The sequence below is a fragment of the Cyprinodon tularosa genome, unplaced genomic scaffold, assembly GCF_016077235.1.
Source record: "Cyprinodon tularosa strain WSP-4 unplaced genomic scaffold, ASM1607723v1 ctg19, whole genome shotgun sequence".
NCBI classification, from domain to species: domain Eukaryota; kingdom Metazoa; phylum Chordata; class Actinopteri; order Cyprinodontiformes; family Cyprinodontidae; genus Cyprinodon; species Cyprinodon tularosa.
This window is the reverse complement of record NW_024038678.1, coordinates 1,884,363-1,911,639: the sequence shown is the minus strand read 5'-3', so window position 1 is coordinate 1,911,639 and position 27,277 is coordinate 1,884,363. Positions and strand designations below refer to the sequence as shown.

Sequence of the window (27,277 nt, the reverse complement as noted above, 5' to 3'; positions counted from 1 at the left end):
TCAGATAGAACGCTTAAGAACCGTCTCCGGACTAAATAAACGTGAGTTCAGGAGTGCACACAACAGCGCAGCAACTTTTTCCAAGAACACAGCTTAACAAAGTACACCGTGTAGTTCTCCTGCCACAAGGAGCTGTTAATAATTTTTTTCTTTGCATTATTCGGGTGAAGCGGAGCTTTCTCTCAGCTTGGAATAAATAAGCAGCTCGGGGCAAGAAAAGACATTTGGTGGTCGACGGTTGGTTCTGCAGGAATGTCGCAGAAAGAAAGATCTGGATTTTACCTACAAGAGGTCAATAAAACGATATGGGAAGTCCCGCGGCGGTACCAGGATCTGTCCCCGGTGGGCTCTGGTGCCTATGGATCAGTTTGGTAAATTATGTTTTATATTTCAGTTAATTGTGCGGACCTTAGTCCCCTAACTTCACCTCCCTTCATTGATAAGAGGCCTTTAGGTAGCTAAAGTTAGGCTAGCAAGTCGAGCTAGAATGACTCTGTCAACATTTATCAAGGTATATTTAACCTCTTATAGGTAGAATTGACTTAAGAATTTTTGCAACTACAAACAAATCCAGGTTTTAAAAGATTACTACTAGTATTACTAGTATTGTAACTTCTCAGAGGAGCAGTCTAAAAATGACTGAATCGCACTGTGTATCTCAAGGCTTAAATACTTTACATACTGATCTGATCTAATCAGGGTTGAACACTTGGGACAAGTAGTACTTTTTCTGTTTATTGTCTTTTTTTTCACAATTATTTGTAAAGAATGTGTTTACTCCTGGCTATTATGTGATTAGTTGCTTTCAGTTTTGTTTTTTTATATTTCATAACTTAAATGTGCACTATGGTCAACAGAAATTTTAGAGAAAACGCTACTGTTAATGTATTCAGCCTCAAATTGCTGCTATATTCTACTTGTTTCTTTGCAAACTCCACAGCAAATGTACTTTGAAAACAAATTTTCATCTCAGAAGCATTTGCATTTGTGTGTGAAAAGGTCACAGATTAGTATTTGTTATGGGCACCAGTAGACCACTGGTGGGATGAGTTAATATTTTTTTAACCTTTTTTATTGACCAATGACTAGGGATGGGTAAATATACCGAAGATGTAACGATATGAAATTATATGGTGAAAGCAAAAGCAGTTTAAGACATTTTTTGCATTCTTTGTTTCTGTTCACCACCAAGGCAACTGTGCTCTAACAATAAAATCTTGTCACCTTCTAATATGTTGCTTCAACATTTCTTATATTCAGTATTACTGTTATACTGCTTAAAAGCAAACACAGCCTGTTTTTCTGAGAAATATTTTCAGTTTTTGATTAAAGTTATGCTGTCATGTAACCAGCAGTAAAGTGAAAAATATTCCAAATAAATCCACTGATCCTTTCAGTTAATTGGGGGTACAGATTTAAGCAATTTAAGTTTATTAAATTGCTTATTAACTTTCTGCCAGAGTGGCAGTGCAGATGTAGCACATCTTCCCTCATTGTTTTAGGTAAAAATGTTTTTTTTGTTTTAGATTTTTTTTTTTTTTCGTTTTTTCCCCACTCCCATAATCAAAAGTGGGCATCCTGCATGATGAGTTCTTAAAGCTGCTGAACGTGAATGCATGGCACTTGAACTGCTGCAGTCTTTCATATATTGCTTTCAAATATTCTTTAGCACGTTTTACATGGCATATATTTATATTACTGAGGATTGGGATTCAGTATATTTTTGAAGCCCTAGAAAACTGTAATTGTAATATTTGCAAACCTGAAAGACTGAGTGGTTCCTTATGTGTGATAGCTCTGTTTGCTCTGTTCTTTAAAGCATTAAGACATTCTTTAAGTTCCAAAATACAATACCTCACAAATATTGTTAATGATGAGCAGTATAGCTGCTCTGCTGAATATCAATGTAAACATGCACCCTGTTTAGAGCATTTACTTTTAGCTCTGCATGCAGGAAGTCAGTTTCTATATAAACACATTTTTCATTTTTTTAACAAATAAACTATAATATTGTGCATATGGTTTTAAGTCTATATTGCCCATCCCCATTGATGACTTAAATATGTTATTGTGAAACATTGACACTAAAATTTGCAGTTTTCCAACTTTTCTCTAAACTTTTTTAGGGTTATCTTGATAAAGGTTCAATTCTGTCTTCTATATGCTTGAATTACTTTTCATGAGCTTTAACATTTCTGTCGCTAGAATATTTAGTGATTTAGATGGAATCAAGGGCAGTGAAAGATAATCAAACAAGGCAAGTTTTATTTGCATGCTAAAGCATGGCATAAGAAATATAAATATTGCATCCAAAAGGTCTGTAATATTGGGAAAATATTTGAAAGTTCATATGTTTTCTTTAGCTTTAGTCCTCATTCTATCTTGGGGGGGAAAACATAGGGGCATAGTTTGAGAGCAGGTGTTTGTTTTTCAAATGGAAACTGGGATGCGTGCCAGGCAATGAGGTAATCATGTTCAGATCTCATTGCTGACCTCACCTTCTTTTTCTTTCCTTTTCCATTTAATAAATCAAGCAGTTGTTATGGGAATGAACATATAGTGCATGTCAAGGCTGAGTTAATTTTATCATGTGTGTTTAAGGAAGAAAGCAAGGCATGTCAAAAAAAAAAGTTCAGTGATGGTTTTATTACTGAAGGATATGAGGGATTGACTGGGCCCCTCTGTTTACCTAATACTAAAGCACCCTAGTGATTGTATTTTATCTATAAAGCAGGAAATGCTTCATAATTAAAACAGTCAAGGCCAGTAGTTATATAATTTAATAGTCACAGTTTTTTTTTTTTTAACCATTAATATTCAGTTTTATTTTAGAACAAAATAAAAATTGAACTTTTCAGTCATGGTTCTTGTGAAAGGAACGTTAGAGAATGATGCATAATGCAGCAATGCAAGATCAAGGGATGAAATGTGTCCATTTTCACTTTGACTGCTAAGCTGTGGTTTTAATTGACAAACGTGTTGTTTATCCTTTAATGTTCACTAAATTCCAGCTAAAGTTCTACTTTTCCAACAGTCTCCCAGTCCCTAAATGCAGCTAAAGTTAAGAAACTGCTAACCTGGCACAAGCCGGATTGATCTGTGTTGTTCATTTTGAATTCTACACAGCATCCATCTGGGAAGGCTCCTTTGGAAAGTGTTTGAAAAAAGGACATTCAGTACAAAGGTTTGAGTTGAATTGGAACCTACCTCTCATGTCAAGCTTTTAGCCAAACGCAGTGGCAGCTGTGGTGTCTCGCATTCTTTATTTGATTCACAACTAGCATAGTTAATTGATTAATCAAACTTGTCACATCCAGTTGGGAGCAACAGGCAAATGGCTTTCTCATCCACAAAAGCACAAATCCCTTCCTATTTCTTGTTTAAAAAAGAGAAGAAATGGGGAGGTATTCCAGGTAAAACTGGAACAGCCTTTTTTTATTTATTTTTATTTTTATTTTCTTGCTTCATCCTTCCCCTTATGGTTGCTGTCATATGGACATCAACCACAACAACGTCACTGAAGTTCATCAGTCCAAAAACATTTCTGTATTTGAGGTCAATGTGTCTATTGGCTTCTGGCAAGATATACACTATATTGCCAAAAGTATTTGCTCACCTGCCTTGACTCACATATGAGCTTAAGTGACATCCCGTTCCTAATCCATAGGGTTCAATATGACGTCGGTCCACCCTTTGCAGCTAGAACAGCTTCAACTCTTCTGGGAAGGCTGTCCACAAGGTTTAGGAGTGTGTTTATGGGAATTTTTGACCATTCTTCCAGAAGCGCATTTGTGAGGTTGCACACTGATGTTGGACGAGAAGGCCTGGCTCTCAGTCTCCGCTCTAATTCATCCCAAAGGTGTTCTATCGGGTTGAGGTCAGGACTCTGTGCAGGCCAGTCAAGTTCATCCACACCAGACTCTGTCATCCATGTCTTTATGGACCTTGCTTTGTGCACTGGTGCACAGTCATGTTGGAAGAGGAAGGGGCCAGCTCCAAACTGTTCCCACAAAGTTGGGAGCATGGAATTGTCCAAAATGTCTTGGTATGCTGAAGCATTCAGAGTTCCTTTCACTGGAACTAAGGGGCCAAGCCCAGCTCCTGAAAAACAACCCCACACCATAATCCCCCCTCCAACAAACTTTACACTTGGCACAATGCAGTCAGACAAGTACCGTTCTCCTGGCAACCGCCAAACCCAGACCCGTCCATCAGATTGCCAGATGGAGAAGCGCGATTCGTCACTCCAGAGAACGCGTCTCCACTGCTCTAGAGTCCAGTGGCGGCGTGCTTTACACCACCGCATCCGACGCTTTGCATTGCACTTGGTGATGTATGGCTTGGATGCAGCTGCTCGACCATGGAAACCCATTCCATGAAGCTCTCTGCGCACTGTTCTTGAGCTAATCTGAAGGCCACATGAAGTTTGGAGGTCTGTAGTGATTGACTCTGCAGAAAGTTGGCGACCTCTTCGCACTATGCGCGTCAGCATCCGCTGACCCCGCTCCGTCAGTTTACGTGGCCTACCACTTCGTGGCTGAGTTGCTGTCGTTCCCAAACACTTCCATTTTCTTATAATACAGCTGACAGTTGACTGTGGAATATTTAGGAGCGAGGAAATTTCACGACTGGATTTGTTGCACAGGTGGCATCCTATCACAGTTCCACGCTGGAATTCACTGAGCTCCTGAGAGCGACCCATTCTTTCACAAATGTTTGTAAAAACAGTCTGCATGCCTAGGTGCTTGAATTTATACACCTGTGGCCATGGAAGTGATTGGAACACCTGATTCCAATAATTTGGATGGGTGAGCAAATACTTTTGGCAATATAGTGTATTAGGGAGTTTGAAATTTCATAAATCTTTATTATTTCTTGCTAAAGGAAAGAGTTGCTTTAATGCATGAATTGGATAATTTTGAATTTATTTTGTATTGTGGTTCATTCAAAACCAGTGTTTTGCGGATTTGCAAAAAAAATCTGACCTTTAAAAAAATTAAGAAGAGTTTGTCAGTGCATGATAAATTTGTGCATATTTTTAACAGTTAAAATATGCTTAAAGATAAAAAACAAAAACAAAAAAGAAATAGATAAAAATGTACATGAAGTTCAGTAGAATTAAAAACATGCATCACCTAAATCCTCCAGATATCAGCAAGCACCACGTTTTCTGAGTCACTGTCCAACAATAAGCCCCGAAAACAAATAGTAACGTAAATTCATGAAAGGTTATGTTGAACTAAGGCTGTGGTGAGATGAAGAAAAAAATCTCTTGTGCTTGTAATTTTGTTATCCCGTAATTGCTATTTATTCTAATATTGTCTATATTAGTACATATGAAGCATCTAAACACACAGATGGAACACTTTTACCAAGAATGAGGTGCATATTTAAATGTTTTCTGATAGGTTTAATGATGAACTACTGTAGGGTATTTATTTGTACATTTTTGACTGTAGCTTTGCTCATTTTGTTGAAATCTCAGGAAAGTAGTTTTTTAGCCTTCAGCAACTTTCATAGTAAGAAGCAGTCTGTTCTCAGGGGGGAGGATATATTATTGCCAGTCTAGTCCCAGTCTGTTGAAAGGTGACATTTTCTGCTGATGCTGCCCGTTTCACATCCTTCAGTTCATCTTATTACACCTAATTTTGTTTTGAGAGCAAACTTGGCCCAATATGAGCCATATAAAAATATGCTTTGTCAGCCTTAATAGGAGAAGCTTGGTTTACAGAATTGTCCTAGTTCTTTAACTGATTTAAATGCACTGCAGACACATATCTTTAGCAGTTCTTTTACATTGGTGTTAATGTTTGTCTTCTTTCATTCAGCTCTGCATATGATGAAAAACTGGGTTTGAAGGTTGCAGTGAAAAAGCTCTCCAGACCTTTTCAGTCCATCATCCACGCCAAAAGAACTTACAGAGAGCTACGGCTCCTTAAACACATGAAGCATGAAAATGTGAGTGGTCTGGTTTCCTCTTTTTTTTAATTTATTTTTATTTTTTTCTCGAGGTAAACAAATTTAAAATCAAGTTCTTACCCCCTGCTCAATATTTCCTTCTTTAAAGACCTCTGCACCGCAATGAAGGTTGTGCTTTCTGCCCTCTCTGCTTTTAATTTGACTCTGACTTTTGTATTTATTGCAGGTCATTGGCCTCTTAGATGTTTTCTCTCCTGCTACAAGTCTAAAAGAGTTCAAAGATGTGTAAGTTTCTTTTTCTTTGTTTTTACTCGATGTTTGCTGTTTAAAGTTATGTCTGATAGCAAGACGGCCTTAAGCTTCTTGCCAGAATCTTTTTCCACACAAAGAATTTACTGTAGCTGCTGTGTCTGAAAATATCTGGATTTGCGTGCTTGCTTTAACTCCCTTTTTCCCTGGCGTTTCTCTGGCGACAAACCCACTTTAAAGGAATAGTACACCCAAACATGATTAGCCTTCATTTTCTACTCACCCCCATGCTGAACAACACTCTGGAGTACTCAAATGCATGTGGAGATCTGGGAGGCTTCTTGCTGTCTGCTGACATTCAAATAATGGAGGTGCCCAGCGCCCGAGGCAGAAAGGTCCATAAAAGTCCACAAAAAACGTTTCAATATTCCTCCATACTGCTCTTCCAATGTATTCCAAGTGTCCTGAGTGGGTAGCATCCAGAATTTACTCGAAACAAAGTCATTTAGAATGTTTTTAGAGCATAAACAGTAGTGTATAGGATTTCCTGAAAGCGCGCACATGCGCGATCACGACGCTACGGAAGCCGGCAGACCAAACCAGCGCATTCAGCTCGGCAAAGAACTCATGCTCTTCCTCAACACTGAAGTCCTCAGACATTTTTCTTTCGTTGTTTCTTTCTTTGCACAGGTAAACGGCACATTTCTTCTTCTACGCTTGCATTATTGGCAGAGCAGACGCTGAATGCGCACTTTCATCTGGTTTGGTCTGCCGGCTTCCGTAGCGTCGTGATCGCGCATGTGCGCCTTTGCCAAAGGAATCTCCTCTATTATCACTTGTTTTTAATATTTATTATTTAATATATTGTTGCTGTTGAAGGAATATGAGCTGTTTAAAAAAAAAAACAAAAAAACCTAAAGTTCAGAGTTTGGAGTTTTTTACAGGATAACTTTTGCTTCAGGGGATGCAAACATCCATTAATGGTTCACTCCTCTTGCTACCTTAGCATCCAAACAGTGCCTTACCTCGTAGTTTATAATAATTGGAGTCAGAAACAGTAGCTTCATTCAGACAAGATTGATAATGAGAAAATTCTACTCTGTCAGGCTTTCTTGCTGTTTGTAGCCAAAGCAGCAGCAACCACTCCAGGCTGATAAAGGTAATGATTCTCCCCAGGGCAAGACTGATTTGTCAAATGACCGAGTTCTAAGCTTGTCGCACAATTTAAGCATGATTGGTTCTGCTCCTGCTTTTTTAAAAGGGCTTTTGTACTATTATAGATGTATTGGAGCATGCAGCCTGTTTTAGGCAACAGTATAACGTTAAAAAAACACAAGTCCTACAGTCCCTTGTTGCAAAAAAACTGTCAAAGGCAGCAGGTGTGATTGTTAGACTTCAGCCTAGGACATCTGTCCTGCGTCAGTGCACCACAAAGGTATTTATGGGTGCCAGTGTTAGTGTTTGCAGGATGGCGGCTGGATTCATTTAAATGCAGACTTGGTTTCAGCTCTCAGAGAATCTAACCGTGCAGAACGGAGATTTGTGCAGCATTTCTGAAAGAGATTTTAATTAATCCCGATTTCCCTTAGTGATTCTTTTTGCTTATCTTTAAAACAGTGGTGATATCTCACTGTGCGTGTGGGAGCAGTGTCTCTGCAAAACAGCTTTCCAAGTAAGGCATTGAAGATCTGAAGGAAGAAAACCTCCTGTTATACAAGCAACGAGTGCAGACGGTATTATGGAATTACTGTATTTGCTTGTTCCTTTAATTGGGATGTTTCCTAAAGGTTGCTAGAAAGTGGTTAAGAGCTTAAAATAAAATGAGAAACTTTAACATTTTTTACTTTCCTACTATCTGGGTCATTTTGCTCCTAAGCCAATTCAGCAAAATGTCAAGGCATGGGTAATTTTCTTTAGTATAAGTACAACCAAAACTTCAAAAATTGCATCTTTGTTAAGAAGTGAGCCCAGCCCTTGCTAAAGCTCTCCTTCCGCTGCCTGAATCCTTAAATGATAGCTGCTAATTTAAATGCTTAGTTTAAAATGCCTCACCAGGATCATTTGACAACATAATAAAGGGGTTTGTGGTCTGAGCAAAATATATTGCCAAAGAGAAACTGTTTCTAGCAGCACTTCATTCATCTTCTTTGAAAAAATAAATATACCGACCATATCACCATTTGGTAATCCTTCCTAAACCTTCCTATGGCTGCTCCACCCCTGGCTTCAGTGCTATGGCTATCTGCCTGCTGGTGTGAGCATATATGTGCTCATCTGTGACAGGACTCAGCCAAAGTTTGCTACTATGATGCAGTATAAAGAGCACATCTTTTTCTTTCTTTTGTCAAGTTTGCATTTTCATGGGTGAGAAATAGAAATAGAAGTAGAGATGCACCGATCATTTTTTTTTAATTTTTTTTCCCCCCAGTCCGGTACCGATACCTGGGCTAAGCGTATCCGCAAATACTGATCCCATTCAACTGTTGAATGAATAAACCATATAGCTTGCCATGTGAGTGAAGGCTTTAGCTAGTTAAAAGATAACACAGATATAATAGTACTTAATATGATTTATTAACAAATAAGCAGTAAAAATAACAAAATAACAGTTCCATGTAAAGTGGACTGGATTGGATATGTTATATAAAATCACTGATATCTGATCCAGGTAATTAGTTGATATCGATCAGCTTTAAACATTTTCAAAGACGTGATGCAAGGTACTCCAATAGACAGATTTCTTGTAAATATGTGTAAACAAGCATGTGTGTTCTAGAACACAATTTCCACACCCACTGTTACCCACCTTAAAAGGCAATCACAGTGTCATTTGGACAACTGGCAGCATAACTGGCCATTACGCTGAAATGTTCTGCCAATAACTCCTTGTTCTACATAAGCTATGCTGCTACATCTAGGCCTAAAACATTTTTAAGATGGTGTGAGATAAGGGAGTTTGATTACAAAGAGTGTTATGCTTGAAGGAGTTTGAAACCAGGCAACAGCTGCAATGTTGTAATCCTCAACTTGCATGCACTGCACCATGCTACAAATTTGTGTCTGACTGTATCCTAAAAGACTTTCAGATGAGTAAAGAAGCAGATTATTTTGCTAACTCTAATCTTTAATTTTAATATAATTTTCTCTGTCTTTGCAAGCTGCGGCTCCTGAGCTGTTGGTGGTTATTGTTCTGCATTAAGTGATCCTGAAAGTCGCTCAGGGCAAAACTTTCTGGGGAAGCAAAATCTGCTCGAGGCAAACTCTATAATGGGTCATGAATATTTATTAAACATTCTTCATATCTGACATGCATATTAGCTCATTTTGGTAAAAGGGTTTTGAGGAGGAAAACTAGTGAACCAGTTATTTTGTAATCGTGGGTTTCTTTTGTCATGTTCTCTACTTAAACATGTACTTGGATTATTGCTATAAATAAAAATACAGCTGCTGTGTTGCAGCTTGTTGTTGCAGTAGACCTAAAATGCTTCCCTAGCTTTAAGGTTTGGAAGCTTATAGGATAGAGTAACCTTGATGAAGTGGAATTTTAAATGTTATTTTAAGAAATATGTGTAGATTGTATGTTTGAATTCTTTTTTTTTTTGAGTGTCTGAAAATAAAAAAAGGAAATAGTTGAGTCTGCTACATGTCCCTGCTATGCTTCTTTCTCTTGGAAAATAGATGCCACTCATATGCTGTTTTTTCCACGGCAGGGAAACCTTTAAGTGTGTCTGTCTGTGTCTGATCTCAGTGTAAAGGTTCAAGCTCGAAACATGCTATTTTAAGCCCTTGTTCTCCACACTCTATTAGAATAGAACAGTATTCATCAAACTAGTGTTTGTTGGGCAACAGACTGAAAGAGTAGATGGATTTGTGGCTCCTTTATTGCCTCCTAAGCAGTCCTGCTCAGTTTTCTTTAAGTGCTGTTTGATGCATTTTAAACAGCCCTTGGATTGGATTTAAACTGTCCATTGATGCAGTACCATTAAGCTGCTTTATCCAGTGTGTTTGTCAAATGACTTTACATTTGTAAAGGACCCGACCTTTCAGTGTCCCAAGAGAGAAGAGTAAAAAGAAGTAGTTGCAAAACTGGTTTAAGCTTTTATTGCCACGTGGGAAATGAGCTGCAGGCTACAGTTTATTCTACTAATATTCATTTCAAAGCGCATATGCATTTATTTTGTTCCCATCTTACTGCTCTTTAGTTTTGCAGTTTGTGCAAATTCCCTTCAAATTGTCTGTTCCAACACGAACCAGCATGTTTTGTTTCCGACAGGTATCTCGTGACTCATCTAATGGGAGCAGATCTAAACAACATTGTGAAATGTCAGAAACTCTCAGATGACCACGTGCAGTTCCTCATATATCAGATCCTCCGAGGATTGAAGGTGAGGTTATTTAGTAAAATCATATTTTGAACATTGTCACATTTCCTAGGCTGTTGCTTAAGTGTTTCCTCATTTTATATTTCAATATTTTAGGGAAGTGCAGCAAAACAGCCACATAACGTAATACTGCCACCCTCGTACTTCGTAATTGGGTTAACATTCTTCTAGTCAAAATATCCAACAACATCTAATGTTTAAATTTGATTAATTGATTTAAACCCAAGAGTATAGGAAAAAATAAACTGCTAAAACTATAAGTAAATTCATAAATAAGTGCCACCACAACTTTAAATGCCAAACAATTGAATTCTGAATTTCAGAGATTCTTCTTTTCCCAGTTTTCCATTCTTTTATTTATTATCTATTTATTATCTATTGATTTCTTTTTTTTTTGACATTCAAATTTTGCAAATGCTATGAATTTTTTTTCCTCACTATATCTTTTGTAAGGTTTCTTAAGTAGTGCAAATCTGTATATATTCCAATTTTATTAAATTGACAGTGTTTCAGAATCACTTGGCAAGAAAAGCACAAGGTAATAAACCCATTTAAAATACTGGGATATAGATATTGTTTGAGTAATATTTAAACATTTGAATAGATTTATAGTTGGTTGTAGTCCACATAAGATTTGAGCAGCTCAACGCTGATTTTTCTTTTTCTCTGATTTAATGTAAGGATTATTCTGTAACAAGCTGTGCTGGTCTCACTTCTTTAATAATTTCATACGTCTTTGTGGTTTGGAGTTTAGTTTCACTTCTTTTTACTAAATGTTCCTTCAACATGAATCCTCTTTCACTGTTGATTGGCTTTAACTGTGTTTTAGTTGCATGTGAAGTTTGCACATCTGTTCATCTCTAACAGTGAGTTCACACTGGATCCAATTTCAACAACAAAATCTTCACATCTGGGTACTGGAACCTTCCTTACATGTTGGCAGCAATTTGCAGGGTGAGCGACAAGCTCCACCCCCTGTCACTTTACTTTGTCATTAAATAGAAGGAGCTTCTATCTGCTGCTTGAATGTTTCAACTCGTTATGGTGAAACTGGATTTTACCAAGCGAGTCACAGCGCTTTATCCATCATGGAAAGCTGAACAGCAGCGCCGGGTCCACCGGTGCTCCCAGATTGCACAGTCCAGAAGCTACACAGACACTTATGATAAAACTGTCCTCTTTTAGGGTTGAATTAAAACAGCTTTTTTTAAAGACTCTATTAAGCTTTGTTAGATGATTCCTTACTTATTGTGCCAACATAATTGTTTCCTGGTTTCCATTTTGATTGAAAAAAGCTTGTTCTCCACTGCGCTCCTGAAAGACCCTCTACAAGGGGATAACATGGCATAAATCCATTGCCCTGGTTGTTGGAAATGCTTTCAGTGTGAAAACACCATAACAATTGGAGGTGGGCTCTAAATCTTTAACAACCTGTGCGTCTTCCACCACCAAAATAGTCAAAGTGAGCAAAATCTCACATTGATGGAAATCAATGTTAGACGAAGACTCCATGTACAGGCTTAAGCTTTTGTTGGGCGCCACAGTTTGTTCCCAAAAAACTTTCAGTTGTGTGAATAACTGGTCGTTTGTGTGATTAACCAGCGTCCTGTCTTCAGTGCTCCATGTCTCTAGACCAAAGATATCTCCTTAAAGGGAAAGCTTGGATTTACCAAAACCTCTGCAGCGACGTTTTCCGGAACTTTAATGGTTTTACTCTGATATTTTCTATTATTAATGGCATTTAATAGTTACCATTTAAGAACAACATGAGTCAAACCTGTTTTGATAAAAATTATTGAACCTTTCATTTATTTATTTTTCTTTGTAAAACAGATTAATAATTTTTTATTCTGTCCGTTTTTCTAAAAATTAGAGGTTAATATACTGAAACTGATCTTTGTTTGCAGTACATCCACTCAGCGGGCATCATTCATAGAGTGAGTTATCTCTTTGATTTCTATCCCATATATACTTCTTGTCCTTGATGCTAATCTTTGGAAAATTGTTTAGAATGTAAAAATGAGTTTCACAGTAGCTGAATCAGGCTTGTTGAAATGTTTAAGCATAAGTAAGTAGAGGGGAAACATTGTATTATGTTATGGCTATTGCAGATTTTAAATTTAAGGGTAATTTATAGTTTATATAATTTATTTAAAATGGAAGAACAGGTTTACTGTCTTAACTGGGTTTGGTACCAAATATTTTGTATTACTATTTTTATTTATATTTATTGTTCTTAATCCCTGCAGGATTTGAAACCTGGCAACCTTGCTGTAAATGAAGATTGTGAGCTGAAGGTGAAGAGGCTTTCTAATTAACACAACTTTATGTCATATCTCTTTTAATAGGCAAATGTTTTAATTTCAGATATTGGACTTCGGCTTGGCACGGCACACTGACGATGAGATGACTGGCTACGTGGCCACCCGCTGGTATCGTGCTCCAGAGATCATGTTAAACTGGATGCACTACAACAAGACGGGTAGGGGACTGGGTTGTATTATAGTTTTACTTTTTAACAACCTTTTAGGTTGGTAGATTTTAGAAGAAAGATTTAAATGAATTCTCATTTTTCTCTTCATTTCAGTTGATATTTGGTCCGTGGGTTGCATCATGGCAGAGCTGCTCACGGGGAAGACTCTGTTTCCTGGCACAGACCGTATCCTTTTCACAATGTGGATTGAAGTTAAAGGAACATTCTCACTGTTTGGGTGTTATTCCCCAACTATGTCAAGGAGTTGCTTCATTTTCATAAAAATTATTATAATTTTTTTTCTGAGATGTGTAGCAATTATGCTTGTCATCGCTTCATACTGACTTTAACAATCATCTTATCCTAAACCCAGATTCATACCCTCCATATTTGCAGTGGGTCTTTTCTTTATCCAATATCTGATCATCGTTTGCCAAATGCTAATAAACTTTGGCCATTTGAGGTGATGAGCTTGAGGTCATACAGACTTCAGAGTTCATAAAACAGAGATTTTCCCTCTCTGACTCTGCGTTAAATTAGAATCTTATTTTCCATCCTTCAGCCTGGATCTAAGCTTAGTCTGTGTTTGTATTTAATTCACTACATGTTTGCTATGAGGTTATTATGGGCCAAAAAATTACTCAAAGGTATATTGGAGGAAGTTCTTTTTTCGGGTGGATCATCAAAATAAGGGGTCCACCTAATTGTCAATCATTCTGGTGATATATTTATGTAAGGCCGTCCTATGTGCTCGTCCCCATTTTCACTTACCGGTGGTGAGTCTGACAGTAAAAAATTGCATATCTTCTTTTGGAAAGTAAGCTTGTGTGAGTGCTGAAAACAGCAACTTTTAAACGGAGCGTGCACGAGGAGAAATGGGCGTGTGCATGCTTTCACCGTTTAATAGGCGTTCCAGGGTTGTTCATGTGCATTTTTTTTTTTTTTAGAGTGGATATTTGGTCAAAAAATTTATGAAAATCCTACTCTATACCTGTAATCATCTAATTCAAATGGTTGTTTTTATAGTTTTAAAATGCCTCTTGAATTCTGTTTTCATTACAGCATTTTTTTGTAGAAAATGTTATTGCATATCTCTGGGATTTAAAAGAAATTTAAAATCTTCCAACATACTCTGCTTTTGCACTTTTATATTTGGTTTTTCTCCTTGACAAAAACCCTACAGACATAAACCAACTTCAGCAAATAATGCGTCTGACAGGAACCCCCCCAGCAGCACTAATAAACAGGATGCCCAGCCAGGAGGTGAGAAGGATTCACAGTTAATTTACAAAAACGTAGAGGGACGGTGATTGTGGAGGGTTTGCTTCACAACCTGTCCTAATAATATTAAGTGTATTTTCATGACATCTGAAATAAATATTTTGCCAGAGACTGTGTGGGATGCATAGTTTGGTGGCCCCTGATGATGGGGGAACATTATAATGTCACGTAAGAGGAAGATGAGTGCAGTGTGTTTAGATTTATTGCACATGAGATTAGACTTGTATCAGTCAATCAGCAGTGCTTGGAAATCAGCCAATTTGCATGTGATCGGCACAGTGGTAGATCTGAGTAGCACCGGGGGAAACAGCGCCCAGGCTCCCCTTCTTCATTCACTCCCTCCTTTTCTTCATTCTCTCCCTCCTTTCCTCCCTCCCAATAAAAATGTATGTATGATGATTAGGTGAACGCTGATCCCTTCGGTTCATAGGTCAGTAGTGGTAGCCCTTATTACTCAGTACCCATGAAGTAGCCTTCGGTCTTAAAAAGGTTGGTGACCGCTGCTTTAAACAGTGGATCTATTTCCGTTGTTTTCTTTGAAAGGCTTGTAATTGAAATTTTTTGTTTGGCTTCTGATCAGATGTTACAGCTCCTCAAGCTCTAACTTAGCATTAGCTCAAGGTAGTCTGGTCACCCAGACTATCTTGCCTCATATATGCAGCGTATCAATTTGAAAAGGAGCTGGTAGAGCCTGATTTAAAAGGTAGGACCAGGGCACGACTAACAGAGTCGGAGGAAACTGGTAAAAACCAATTAGATCACTACTGATGTGACGCAAAAGTGTCTTTATAAAAAGAAAAACACTTAGAGCAGCCAAATGTTGAAATTTTACAGATACATCCCAGTCAATATATGCATAATAAAATGTATAATTTAACATTGTTCCATTGTGGTTTCTGTTACGACAGAAAAGAGCTCTAATGCTAAGGTAGCGCTAGAGAAATTTAATTTGTCCATATATAAAAAATTTTGGTCTAATTTTTGAAAGATTTTATTAATAGATATGGTCATTTAAAAAAAAAGTTTACCTTAGTATTAACTTTTGGTTTGTTGAATATTTATAGAGGTTGTTTTAGTGTGTGTTAAATTATGACTTGTCCCCATTTAGTTATGCAGTCAGAAATTTGACTGCCAAACTCTTCTGGGATAACGTAGAGGGTAACACAGAAACAATGTCATGACATGCAGTCTGACACTTATTTTTCTGTATTGATCTTTTTTCCCAGGCTAGAAATTATGTCAGCTCCTTGCCTCCTATGCCCAAGAGGAACTTTGCGCATGTTTTTATTGGCGCTAATCCACAAGGTAACAAGCAAAAACAAGATTATGTCATTTCTCTGAAGCACAGACCAATTGAAATTCTGCTTTATTGATTTGTTGGCCATTGTGTTTTTTTTAATTTTTTTATTCTAAGCTGTTGACCTTTTGGAGAAGATGCTGATTCTGGATGCAGATAAGAGGATAACGGCAACTGAAGCTCTGGAACACCCCTACTTCTCACAGTACCATGACCCAGAAGACGAGCCTGAGGCAGAGCCCTACGACCAGAGCTTTGAAAGCCGAGAGCTTGAAATAGATGAATGGAAGCGTACGTTTTTTTTTTGTGTTTTAACAACTTGTTTATGTAAAGAAAAATAAATCTTAGGAACTTAGATTTTCTCTTCAGTTTCACAATAATTGTATTTACGTTTCTTGCAGGTTTGACCTATGAGGAGGTGTGCAGCTTTGTGCCACCTGATTACATGGAGGGTTGAGACGAGCTGCAACCACAACCTGCCAACATGTGCATTATCATAAAAGCCTTCAGGCACACATCACACAAGCTATTTCTGAGTCTATCTATCATAAGAAAAGAAAACTGGACCAGCTATGATTATTTATTTACCACTGATACTGGTCTTTGTTCAGAAATTCCTCTTTTGCCAAAATTTTAAATCTGTTTATGTATTTAAATTGTTTTATTTTAACTGTTGTTGCTATAAACTTCAACTTTTGACTGTGACTTCTGATATTAAGAGACCGACCTACAGCTGTGCTGATTTGGCTTTGAAACTTTTTTGGGAAATTTTTTTAATAAGCTGTTTTCTATCAAATCAAAGACTAGATATGCTTGTCTACAATTCAAGCTTTGGTACTGTTTTTTTTTTTTTTGTTTCTATAGGTATTCTTTTGCCTAAAAATGAAAATATTTAAACATTTCAACAAAATCAGGCCGTCTGCCTATTCTGTTATCCAGGCAGTTTCAAGCCCTGCTGAATTAAAAGACCACGTTTTTTTGTGTGTGTCTATTTTGGACCTCCTTTAATCTCTTTCACAAGTATTTCTGAGCCTGTGTTGGTTACATCTAGGTAACGTGCGCTAAATATATGTACATTTGTATCTGGAGTTTTTGCGTATATGGTTGGAAAGAAATTCAATGATGGCATGTTCATGAAGGCATTGGTTGGTGTTGACTTTTAAGATTTTCAATATCGTGCTATTACCTGTAACTGCCTAATGGTGTAAAACAGGGATTTGTATTTATTCTATGTGGAATTAGTATTTATAAGCAAAAATTGGTCTGCAGTTTACCAACACTTTCCACTTCTTAAACAAAATAAACTTATTTTTTAAGAGATTTGTGTATTTTGTGTCATAGTTTAATAGATTTCATAGATGCTTTTATTGTGACATGCATGAATTAGGTTACATCTTTTGAAAAATTGGGACGTGTTCCTGAACTGTAAGTATGTTGGTCCGTGAGAAGCATGCAGGATTTAAAATAATTTCCAGGGCTTTTTTTCCTCTGTAGAAAAAAAAAACCTCGACACAGGGCTTAGAATATAGAAACTTGTATACTGCAACATTTCCTTAAATACGAATGAAAATGATCTGTGACTTCAACATATTTAATGGAATCTTTGTGGTAGACCAACATCAGTTACTACGGATGTGTGATCTAAAATGAAAGGGATATGTGTTCTTCAACCCCCTCTTGATAAAGAGAAAGTAATTTAACCAGCTGCCTTCAAAATTACCCTCAATAAAATAGTTAACGTGTTTAAGATAATCGCATGTACGGATGCCTGCGAGGAGCTGTGTGTGTCTTAATTAACCATAACGGGAATGGCAATGCACAGCTGGGTTAATTTTTTTTTTTTTTTTTACAGTAATGAAACATGGGAAGTAGTGGAGTTGTGCATATATCCCCAGAGAGACCACATTGCCAAATCTTTTTTTATGTGGAAGGAAGCTGGAGTATATGGAGAAAACCCATTCGTTCACAGGGAGAGCAAACACAAAGGCTGGGATCTGAAACTCAGAACCATCATGCTGCAATGCATCAGTGCCAACAAATATACCACCCTACAACAAAATCTGACCTATCGTGACATTAAGTGCAAAAATACTTTATCAATCCCGAAAGGAAATTAAACGTAACTTGTTGCCTTTTTTTCAATAAGATATTGTCCAAGTTAATGGAGGCTGGCAGCAAGGACCTTCTGTTGTGGTCTGTCTTAGGCCGAATATGGGGAAGCCTTTCACTGAATACACTGTCGATGTTTTACAGTCAGATGCTCACCGTTGTCCATGATCTCTTCATTTTATGAAGAATTGTTCTTTGTGAAATCATTTCCAAAGGTCCTAGAGGAGTTCCTAGAACAGAGCTTGCTTTCTTAAACTTGAAATTGAGTTTTCCTGAAAAATTTCTTCTTATGCTGTTACCCAACAAATGATGGCAGAAGAGATCACATTCTCCTCTTAAGACTTATAGAAGATGTGCAGGACCTTGCCTGCCTTAAGAAGAACAATTTTCTCAGTCCTTTCTTGGTAACAGTGTCACAGGCTGAGCCTTCTAGAATATCTGACAATGTAAGTCCAGCTGAATAGTGTTAAAAACACTGGAATAATCAAAGATCATCCTTACAGTGCTGTCTGCCTTGTCTAAATGACAGTGGGTTTGTGGAAGCAGGTATATAATGGCATCTCCAACTTCACAGCAATAAGCAAACTATGTGATTGCTGATTTGCTTCCTCAGGTGAACACACAGATATGTCCCTTTTAAACCACCTCCATTCAGGCTAGTTCTTCACCCCACCAATTTCCAAATGCATCACCCTTTTTCCGTACCAGTGCTGCTGACTTTTTCTGCCCTTCACAACTCGGATTTTGGGAAAACTCAAAGTGGGAATGGATTATATACATAATATACAAAGCTTTAAAAGACATAAATCGTGGTTCAATTAATTTGAAAATGAAAACCCAAGGTGATGGGAGTGTCATGCTGTTGAGCTGCTTTTCTACACCAGTGAAAGGGACACTGGGTTGATGGGAAGATTGGAAGTAATAAAGAACATTTTTTAAGTTTATTGTATCATGTATTGTATCATATGAACAGGTTTGTGGTTCTAACTTTAATTTATGTAAAAAAATAGAATTTTTTCTGCACATAGCATTCTTATTTGAATAACATTCTATTATGAGCATCCAAGTGTTCTTGATAACGGATAGTTGTGAAAATCTATGAATGTTGGACAAGATCTAATTTCATATTAAATTGTGAGACCTTTAAGTATCTAAATCCATTGCATAGAACAATAGTAATGTGCCACTGCAATTTTGTATTAAACTTATATATATATATATATATATATATATATATATATATATATATATATATATATATATATATATATCCATTATCCATTGTCTGGGGTCGCAAGGGGTGCTGGTGCCTATCTCCAGTAGTCAATGGGCGAGAGGTGGGGTACACACTGGAAGGGTCGCCAGTCCATCACAGGGCAACACAGAGACAATTAACCATTCATGCACACACTCACACCTAAGGAGAATTTAGACAAGTCAATTAACCTAACAATCATGTTTTTGGACTGTGGGAGGAAGCCGGAGTACCCAGAGAGAAGCCAAGCATGCTCAGGGAGAATATGCAAACTCCATGCAGAAAGACCCCAGGCCGGGAATCGAACGCAGAAACTTCTTGCTGATATATATATAGACCTATATATCTATATCTATATATATATATATATATATATATATATATATATATATATATATATATATATATATATATATATATATATATATATATTTTTTTTTTTTTTTTTTTTTTTTTTTTTCTTTCTATATACTATTGTATATATACAGTTCTTTCTGGGGCCTGAGCATTAAAACATTTTAGTTTCTTCTGCTCCTTCAAGAAAACAAAACGGTTTTAAAGCTCAGGTACGGACGTCACAGGGGAAGCGCTGCTTAGGGCAAACCGACCCAGAGCGCATGCGCAGAACGTTTGCTCACTGGTGGAGTAGCTAGCTGCTAGGCTACGAATCCAGCCACCATGGAGAGGAAAGGTAAATCTCTTCGCGACACCTTGCAGACCGTTTCATCTCACCTCGGCCGTGCATGTGATCATTTTATATCTGATCTCACCTATATCGTTACCCCTGTAAAGTGTAGACAAGCTGTCGTTGCCGGTGAATTTGGATTATTTCAACGCGTCTGTCACGTAGTGCACTATGGCGAGCTTCGTTAGCATCGTTAGCTTTAGCTTCAGTGTCGGGATTAACGCAGTACTTTCAGCTTTCCAGCTCTTTCTATATTTAACACGGCCTAAACCTCTGACGGTGTGGTATATTTATGCTATGGCGTCTGGTATTACTTCATGCCATAGTGCAGTGTTGTTGCCCTGCGGTTGCTTTGGTGGTTAGCCCGGTGATGTTTTTTTAACGGGGTTTCCACAGACACTGAGTTGGGGGGTGCAGCCATAGATTCTTTTTTTGTAAATAAAGCCCTTTCTGCTCCAGCTAGCTCCAACGCTGTCAAAATGCTCCGTATAAATAAGCAGTATAGGACTGTTATTCAAATAAGTCTAAACTGTTTTATGCTTTGTCTCGAATGTCAGCTGCAGGTCTAAAGAAGAACAAACAATGGAAACATGATTTATTTTCTCCTCTCTTTTCAGTTCTGGCACTCCAGGCAAGGAAGAAGAGAGCCAAGGCAAAAAAGACCACCAAAAAGTGAGTTTTTCTAATCGTGTTATATGTGCTATATTTTAATATTGTTTAAAAAATATCATATTGGCTCGTTTCTTGACAGATGAGCTTATTTAAAGGGTCGCTGATTCTGCGGTTTCCTGTCACTAAACAGCTCCGACTTTAAACATGTTTGACTTTGCTGTGGGTGATTTGCTAAAGCAACTTTCTCCTTCTTAGCTCATCTCTTAACAATGTATTGCTGGATTTCACAGCTTTCTGCGTTTTGCATCTTGACTATTTGAGTTTAACAGTATTTGACAGCTCTTGATGATAATTTATTTGTGGTGCACATTTTATGAAAATATGAAACTGCCATGAAATGAATTATTGATTCCTATGAAGAGCAATCCAGACAAATATTGCCCAGTCTTCCATTTCCTTTCTTTTCAATGACTCTGTTTTCTCAGAGTTTCAGCGTCATAATCACTAGGATTGATATCTGCTCTTGACCTAAAACAAACTGTGATGGTTCATTAAGCTGACTAAATATCATTATATTTTTATCATGTGACTGTTTAAAATATTTATCAAAGTCATTTGCTGTTGGGATTTTTTCCCCCCTTGAAATCGTGACGATTCCAGCTGTATATTTAGACAATCTTTGAATTTAGAAGGTAAAATATGCTATTATTGAAATACTTATGTCAACAAATTTATCAGAGTATTTGTATTAAGAAAAAAAAACAAATCAAACTAAAATTGTATTTTTTTTCTTCTTTACATATACAAATAAAATCTGCAAGGTTTTAAAAAGTTATATTCCATGACAAACATTTTACTGGGATATTGCCATGACAAGTTAAGCAAATTATCCTTGAGTAGTGTTTTGTGTTTTTTATCTGTTTAAAAAAAGGTCAACCTATAGTCCTTTCTATTTAGGCAAAAGGCCACATGTTGAAGTAGAAATTATCTTCCACCTTGTAGAGCAGCATCTTAAACACATTTATCTTAATGTTTTTTATTTTAAAATCTAAAGATGTTTTTATTTTTTTTTTATCAGGTTAAAACCTTTTACCCTCTTGATATCTCTGGACCTTAAACAGAAATGGTTGAAAATATATATGTATATTTAAGAAATAGATTTATGGCATACATTTACTTCAGAGGTCTCAGTAAGAGTGTTTAATCAGTCAATAACTCTAGTTGTCTGCCGTTAATTAAATTTGTTTGGAGTGAAAAATAACAATTTACTCCAGCTATGTTAACAGGAATGGGGCTAAAAAATATACTACACATTTGAAATGTTCATCATTTAGGGGAGTTAAACTACAGCTTTTTAAATTACCGTAGTATTTTCTGGGTGGCAACAGCAGTAGTGCAAGTACAAATCAATCAGCACCACTGAGAGCTAAAGCCATTCACTGATTAAGAGGTCTCACTTAGCTTGTTCCATAGTTTTTAATTGCTCGTCATGTTTATGAAAATGACTTCTATTTTAATCATGTTTAGTGCGGCTTTTTGCACAGACTTTACAATCATCTAACTGCCTTACTAAGGCTAATCTCAGGATATAATGCAATTTAACCATGAATCACATGCTGCTCATAATAAATTGCTAAAACACAATTCTAACCGATTGTTTTGTTGCATCCAACAATCTAATAGTCCTAACAGCACCAGTGACATCCTACAGAGTGTTATGTAACAGCCTGAGCTATATTTAAAACTAGAGAATGAAGAAGCCCACATCAGCCCACTGAAGCATGGTGTTTCACTGAAAACGCTTCTTCAAGAAAATACTTTTTAGACAACTGGGGTCCAAATGGATCCTGCTAGCAAGCTGTTGCAGTAGAGCTGTCTTCTCTAAATTTTCAATAAAAATGAAAGTATGTCGCAAAGACATAAACTGTATTTTCGGTGTAAAGAAATATTTGATTATTTTGTGTGATGTGAAATAAAATGCACTTAAAAGGACAAACATCTTTTTCCATGAATCCTTTTTTTGTGTAACAATAAAGAAGGTGAACATTTAATGCAAAATAGGCAAGAATAGTATTAGCTGCATTATTTATTGGTCTCTTTAGATTTTAGAAATATACATTTTAACATTATGCAGTTAAATGTGTTTATAAAATGCAAAAGCAAAAAAAACAATGGTATTATGGGTCACATAAGCCCTGCTCACATAGCTTTACTAAAATAAACCTTTGAACAGATTAAAAAAAAATTTAATTCAGTGGAAAATGCTGCTGGGAGATGTGTCTAACCCTGTGGTGTGCAGCTAGAAGCTTCCAGAAACCCGATGGGGGATTGGCTTACTGTTTTAACCCTCGTTTACCTGAAGTTCCTTCTCCTTACACTCAAACTTGAACTTCTTTTGCCAATATTCCACACATTTTCTAATCCACCTTATTCATGACTGAAACAGATATTTTTCCTTATTGTTTTGGAACTACATATTGGGTGAAGCTACTTGCACACAACTGCACTGACATAAGCAGCACACACATGTGCACGACACAATTAGTCTGCAGCAGTTTAGACCAGGCAAAATAAAGGAGTCATGCATGTTTACAGGACTGATCCTAAATATATTATCTATAGTAAATTTTTTAGTATGCTATTTAAATCAGTGCTGGGGCTGAGCTTTAAATCAATTATGTCATTATAGGAAGGACTGATCTGAACTGTATGAATATTGCAAAGGCCTGTCCTCTAAATGTTACATAACATGCATTGTTATCGTGCATTGCTAGTATAATATGTAGTAGGGCTGGGCGATATGGAAAAAAAACTATATCACGATATGGATTATTTTATATCACGATAACGATATACATCACGATATGCCACAACTGATGTTGCATTTTATGTTTTCATAGTCCGTCAGATGGACAGGGTTGAAAAAAATCTTTCATTGCCTATTTTTTACCCATCATCTTGTTTCCCAATATGAGAATCCCAACCTCAAACCAAGAACACCAGTTATGCAATTTGCGGCCATGACAGTGAACAGTATAGAATCTTGGCTAAAAAAAGTTAAGATAAAATAAAAAAGTTTATCACGATAGAAAAAATAGAGGAGAAAGGTCACGATAGACATGTTTCTCTCGTCCTCACGATATATATCGCCATATCGCCCAGCTCTAATATGTAGTCTGATCTGTAACAGCTGTGAGATGTGGTCATGTTGAAAAAAATCAACAAAAATCTGGATTTATCAACATCATCTACAATTGTTGCATGAAATTTAATATGCCGCTCTGTATAATGCATTATTTGATATTGTAAATACTTGTAAGTTTTCACCAAATTATTTACGGACAATATAGCACAGTACTCGCACTGCACGATTTTATTTACCAATAATTTGATATTTCTTGTATCTACTTGAAATGGGCCACCTTATTCTCAGCTGTGGATGAAAAACACAAAATCTGAATTTTAACTTGATAAGAGGAACTTTCTAATGAGACCATACATGTAAGTGCCTGAGTAAAAAATGTGTTTGCTTCCACACTGGAAATTATGGCTCCCTTAACCTAGTTTCTGTTTCATCACTGTAAAGAAAACCAAAATCAATGAAATTGGAATGTGTTTTGTTGGATTTTTTTTCCTGTAAGTGTAAATAAATATACATGTAAGCATGAGACGTAGTAGAATCAGTGATGTCCATAAATGTGTTTCAGGGTTGGTTATCCTCCTGTTTAGTTGGGCTGATTTGTTTGATTAAAAACTTTGTAACTTGATAACTATAATGTCTTCATCCTCTCAGTGCAAATGAGCCTCCTTTTAGACCTCCACCACCTTTGACACAAACTTATCTTAACAATATGACTTTCCCTTTTTATGCATTTTTGTGGATTTAGTTTTTTTAACGATTTTATTATATTCCTGTAACGTTTAGTCAAAGCAAGCTGTCTGTTTCAACTGTTTACATTCATATATCTCTTAAACTACAGCTTATTTTAATTTCATCCTTTTAATAAGAATCATGGTTGTTTACAGAGTGAGAAATGTATGAATTTTCAGTTCTGAATAAATTTATGTTTTAATTTAAATATAATGTGTTTAAGAAAGTGATGCAAATCAATAATATAAAAACAAAACAGTTTTCATCAAAAATATGTTCAGTATGTTTTGGGGGAGTGGTGGCCTAGTGGTTAGGGCTTAGAGCTTGGAATCTTGAGGTTGTGAGTTAGAAACCCACTCCCACAGACTGCCACTCTTGGTCTCTGAGCAAAGACCCTTAATTCCTGATTGCTCTCTGGGCGCCAGACAATGGCAGCCAACTGCTCCCCATGGGGATGCACAGGTACACAATTTAGACTTCTTTTTCTCTCAGACCTCTAATTTTTTTTAACAATGTTTTGTTCATGTTTTGTAAAAAGATAGTTTCGTTTTCTCATAGTGGCCTAGATCCATTTGTACGACAGATTATTAGGGGATATTGTAGAAGAAAGCACATGACTGCTGAAAACTCAAGTTAATTTTAAGTAACAGAGAGAAATAAGATCTTAATTATCAATGTCAAAGTCCTGATATAAGAGAAAAGAATTGTAATTTTACATGATCAATAGTATCGATTTATAATAAAGGTTTAGTTATTTTCTGAAACTTGTGATGGCCAGCTTAGATGTCTAAAGAAAAATATTTTAGGTTTGATATATTCCACTTTCTGTCACACAAAATGAGCTTGTACAATTTTTTTTTATGAAAGAATGTCGGTCTGAAAACCAGAAATGTCTGCTGCCACTTTTCCATTAGCAGAGCCCTTGTTCTTGAACCAGTTTTGAGTCTGAGCCCTGAATATCTTTTCTACCGGTTGTAGAACCGAGTCCTCCTTCATTAGCAGTGGATGGTACAGAACCTGGAAGTAAAGCTAGGCTTTTAACCCGTATAATATTTCAGAATAAAAACCCAACCTTATCACATGTATCAGGGGAAAAAACCCTTCAGTAATAGAGAGCCTGTGAAAGGGTGATGTCTGCCTTTCATTTCCTTTATCTCTGATATATTACACCCCATGCATTTTCTGAACCATGCAGTTATAGAAACATTGATTTTATTTATAGATGTACTCAAAATCACTATTTACGGTGCACTTTTTACAGATTTACTCTCATGTTTGAGTACATAAAGGAGAATGCATCTTCCTCTCAACCACAGCCTCATCCTTTTGGTCTTCCTCTCTGAAGTTGACCACTGCAACTCTGGACATTGTCATTATTTAGTTTTCTACAAGATAAAATATATTTTTAGTGCTGTATAATGTTAAGTTAGGATGACCTGTCTACTAATTTGCTCTATTTACATCTGTTCTCCCCTACATTTTCCGCGTATGAACTTAAGAAGGTGCTCTCCACATTCCAAACATCTCTCTTCTGACAAGAATGACCCGTTAATTGTCCGCTATTGTCCAATGAAAGAGAAAACAATACCTTTTGGGTTCTAGATGTGGTGCTACACATGGTTTACATGAAAAAACAAGGGTTTGCCTTAAGTTGTTGCTTCCTATCAGAAATTGAGTTTAAATTTGTAGCTACTACTTTTTAATAGTGGTAACTTTCTGGTAGTAGCCTTAAAATAGCTGAAGAATTATTAGATGTGGTGCACAGCTGATATAAGTTGTTAAAACAATGAACGGAGGAGTTTTCATTGCCAGGTTGTTGGGAATATTGAAATCTAGAGTCGGACGCTAACTTCGGCTACTTATGCATTTAAGCCTGTTCATAAAAACAATGAAACTCTCAAAGAACAAGCTTGACATTATAATGATCACCATTCTAGTCTGAACCATCAATGTACAAATAACAGATTGTAATACCAGGACTACAACATGCAATTACAGATATCCTCCATTCCTCTTCTTCAGCTTCTGTTATTGATCTGATCCTTCGTCTATCCATTTTCAAGCAGATCTACATTTTTTTTTTCCTCCTTTGTTTTTGTCTTTGTCTTTCTCGCGCGCTGACCGCCCACAAGTGACGCTACTGGTGACTCATTGGTTCCCTCTGAAGAACCAGCTAGTCAACTGTGTCATTGTAGTTGCTGCTCTGGAACTTCTTCTGTTTGGTGGAAACAGGCAACCTGTTGAAAACACGCTCTGGAATGGGCTCAGAGGCACATTGGTGGAAAAGCCCTAGGCTTGGTTTGTAACTATATGGCTTAATTGTGATGTGTAATTGGGTATACAAAAGGTTTAGTCCAAGTTTTAAAAGGAACTAAATCATAAACTTAAATGTATCATAGATAACATTTTCATTGGCCTCTAATAGGATCCTCTTGTAACTTCTCTGCTTTGCTACAACATAATTAGCTGCAACCACCAACTGTTTATCCTCACCATTAAGGTCAAATGATCGAGAGCCTTGCTTGAAAGCTTTTAAGCTGCAGCTTTGGTCTGTAATCTGTCGGGATAAACAGTGTTTCCTTCAGATTAAAGCCTTCCGTTCCATTTGCTTCAATGTAACATTCTTTTTGAGCTGGTTTGATTAAAAAGATGGGAAGGGAAACTAAAGGGGAAAGCACCCAATGGTATGTGATTTTCTTAATATTTTATACTGTTAAAGGTCCATTATTAAGTTACATTTGAAAGTAAAAATTAACAATGTGCCCTCCAGAGCATGTTTGTATCTTTTGTGTCGTAACATTTATCTTAGATTAGGCAGAAGGCATGAACCAAGAACCTCCACATTCAGCCCTACATTTTGGCTCTCTGTACTTCCACAGCCTGCAAACATGACACCCAGTCAGAGTTCATAAAGATACTGGCTAATATCATGAAATAATGCATTGTTGCCTGACTGATGGGCTGCCACAGATTTCACTGTGAAAGCTCATTTCCCCTTATGACATCATGAAGGGCATGCTTTTCATATGGACCATTTTGATCACACATTAGCTAAGTGGTTGAGAAAGGCAAAGATAGAGGTGAAATTATTTTGTTTTTTATTTGTGAACCTCATACGCAGGCTTCAGGACACACATGAATGTT

The 27,277-nt window shown here is 36.8% G+C and overlaps 2 protein-coding genes across 3 annotated transcripts in view; both read left to right on the top strand.

Moving 5' to 3' along the window:
• The first annotated feature begins 15 nt into the window (after positions 1–15).
• mapk14a (mitogen-activated protein kinase 14a) lies at positions 16–16,921 on the top strand. The gene is made up of 12 exons (XM_038283116.1): positions 16–371; positions 5,829–5,958; positions 6,146–6,204; positions 10,442–10,553; positions 12,458–12,487; positions 12,800–12,847; positions 12,918–13,032; positions 13,138–13,209; positions 14,207–14,286; positions 15,531–15,609; positions 15,719–15,892; positions 16,003–16,921. Exons 1-12 carry the CDS (start codon positions 253–255, stop codon positions 16,056–16,058), a joined length of 1,074 nt encoding a protein of 357 aa, XP_038139044.1. The 5' UTR covers positions 16–252; the 3' UTR covers positions 16,059–16,921.
• Positions 16,922–19,553: 2,632 nt separating this feature from the next.
• The window catches only part of srpk1a (SRSF protein kinase 1a), a 27,867-nt gene continuing 20,143 nt past the window's right edge, over positions 19,554–27,277 (top strand). For both annotated transcript variants that reach the window (XM_038283063.1, XM_038283064.1), the window contains exons 1-2: positions 19,554–19,656; positions 20,268–20,322. In XM_038283063.1, the coding sequence (XP_038138991.1) occupies positions 19,644–19,656; positions 20,268–20,322 (68 nt within the window). In that variant the 5' untranslated portion in view covers positions 19,554–19,643. The remainder of the gene's footprint in view (positions 19,657–20,267; positions 20,323–27,277) is intronic.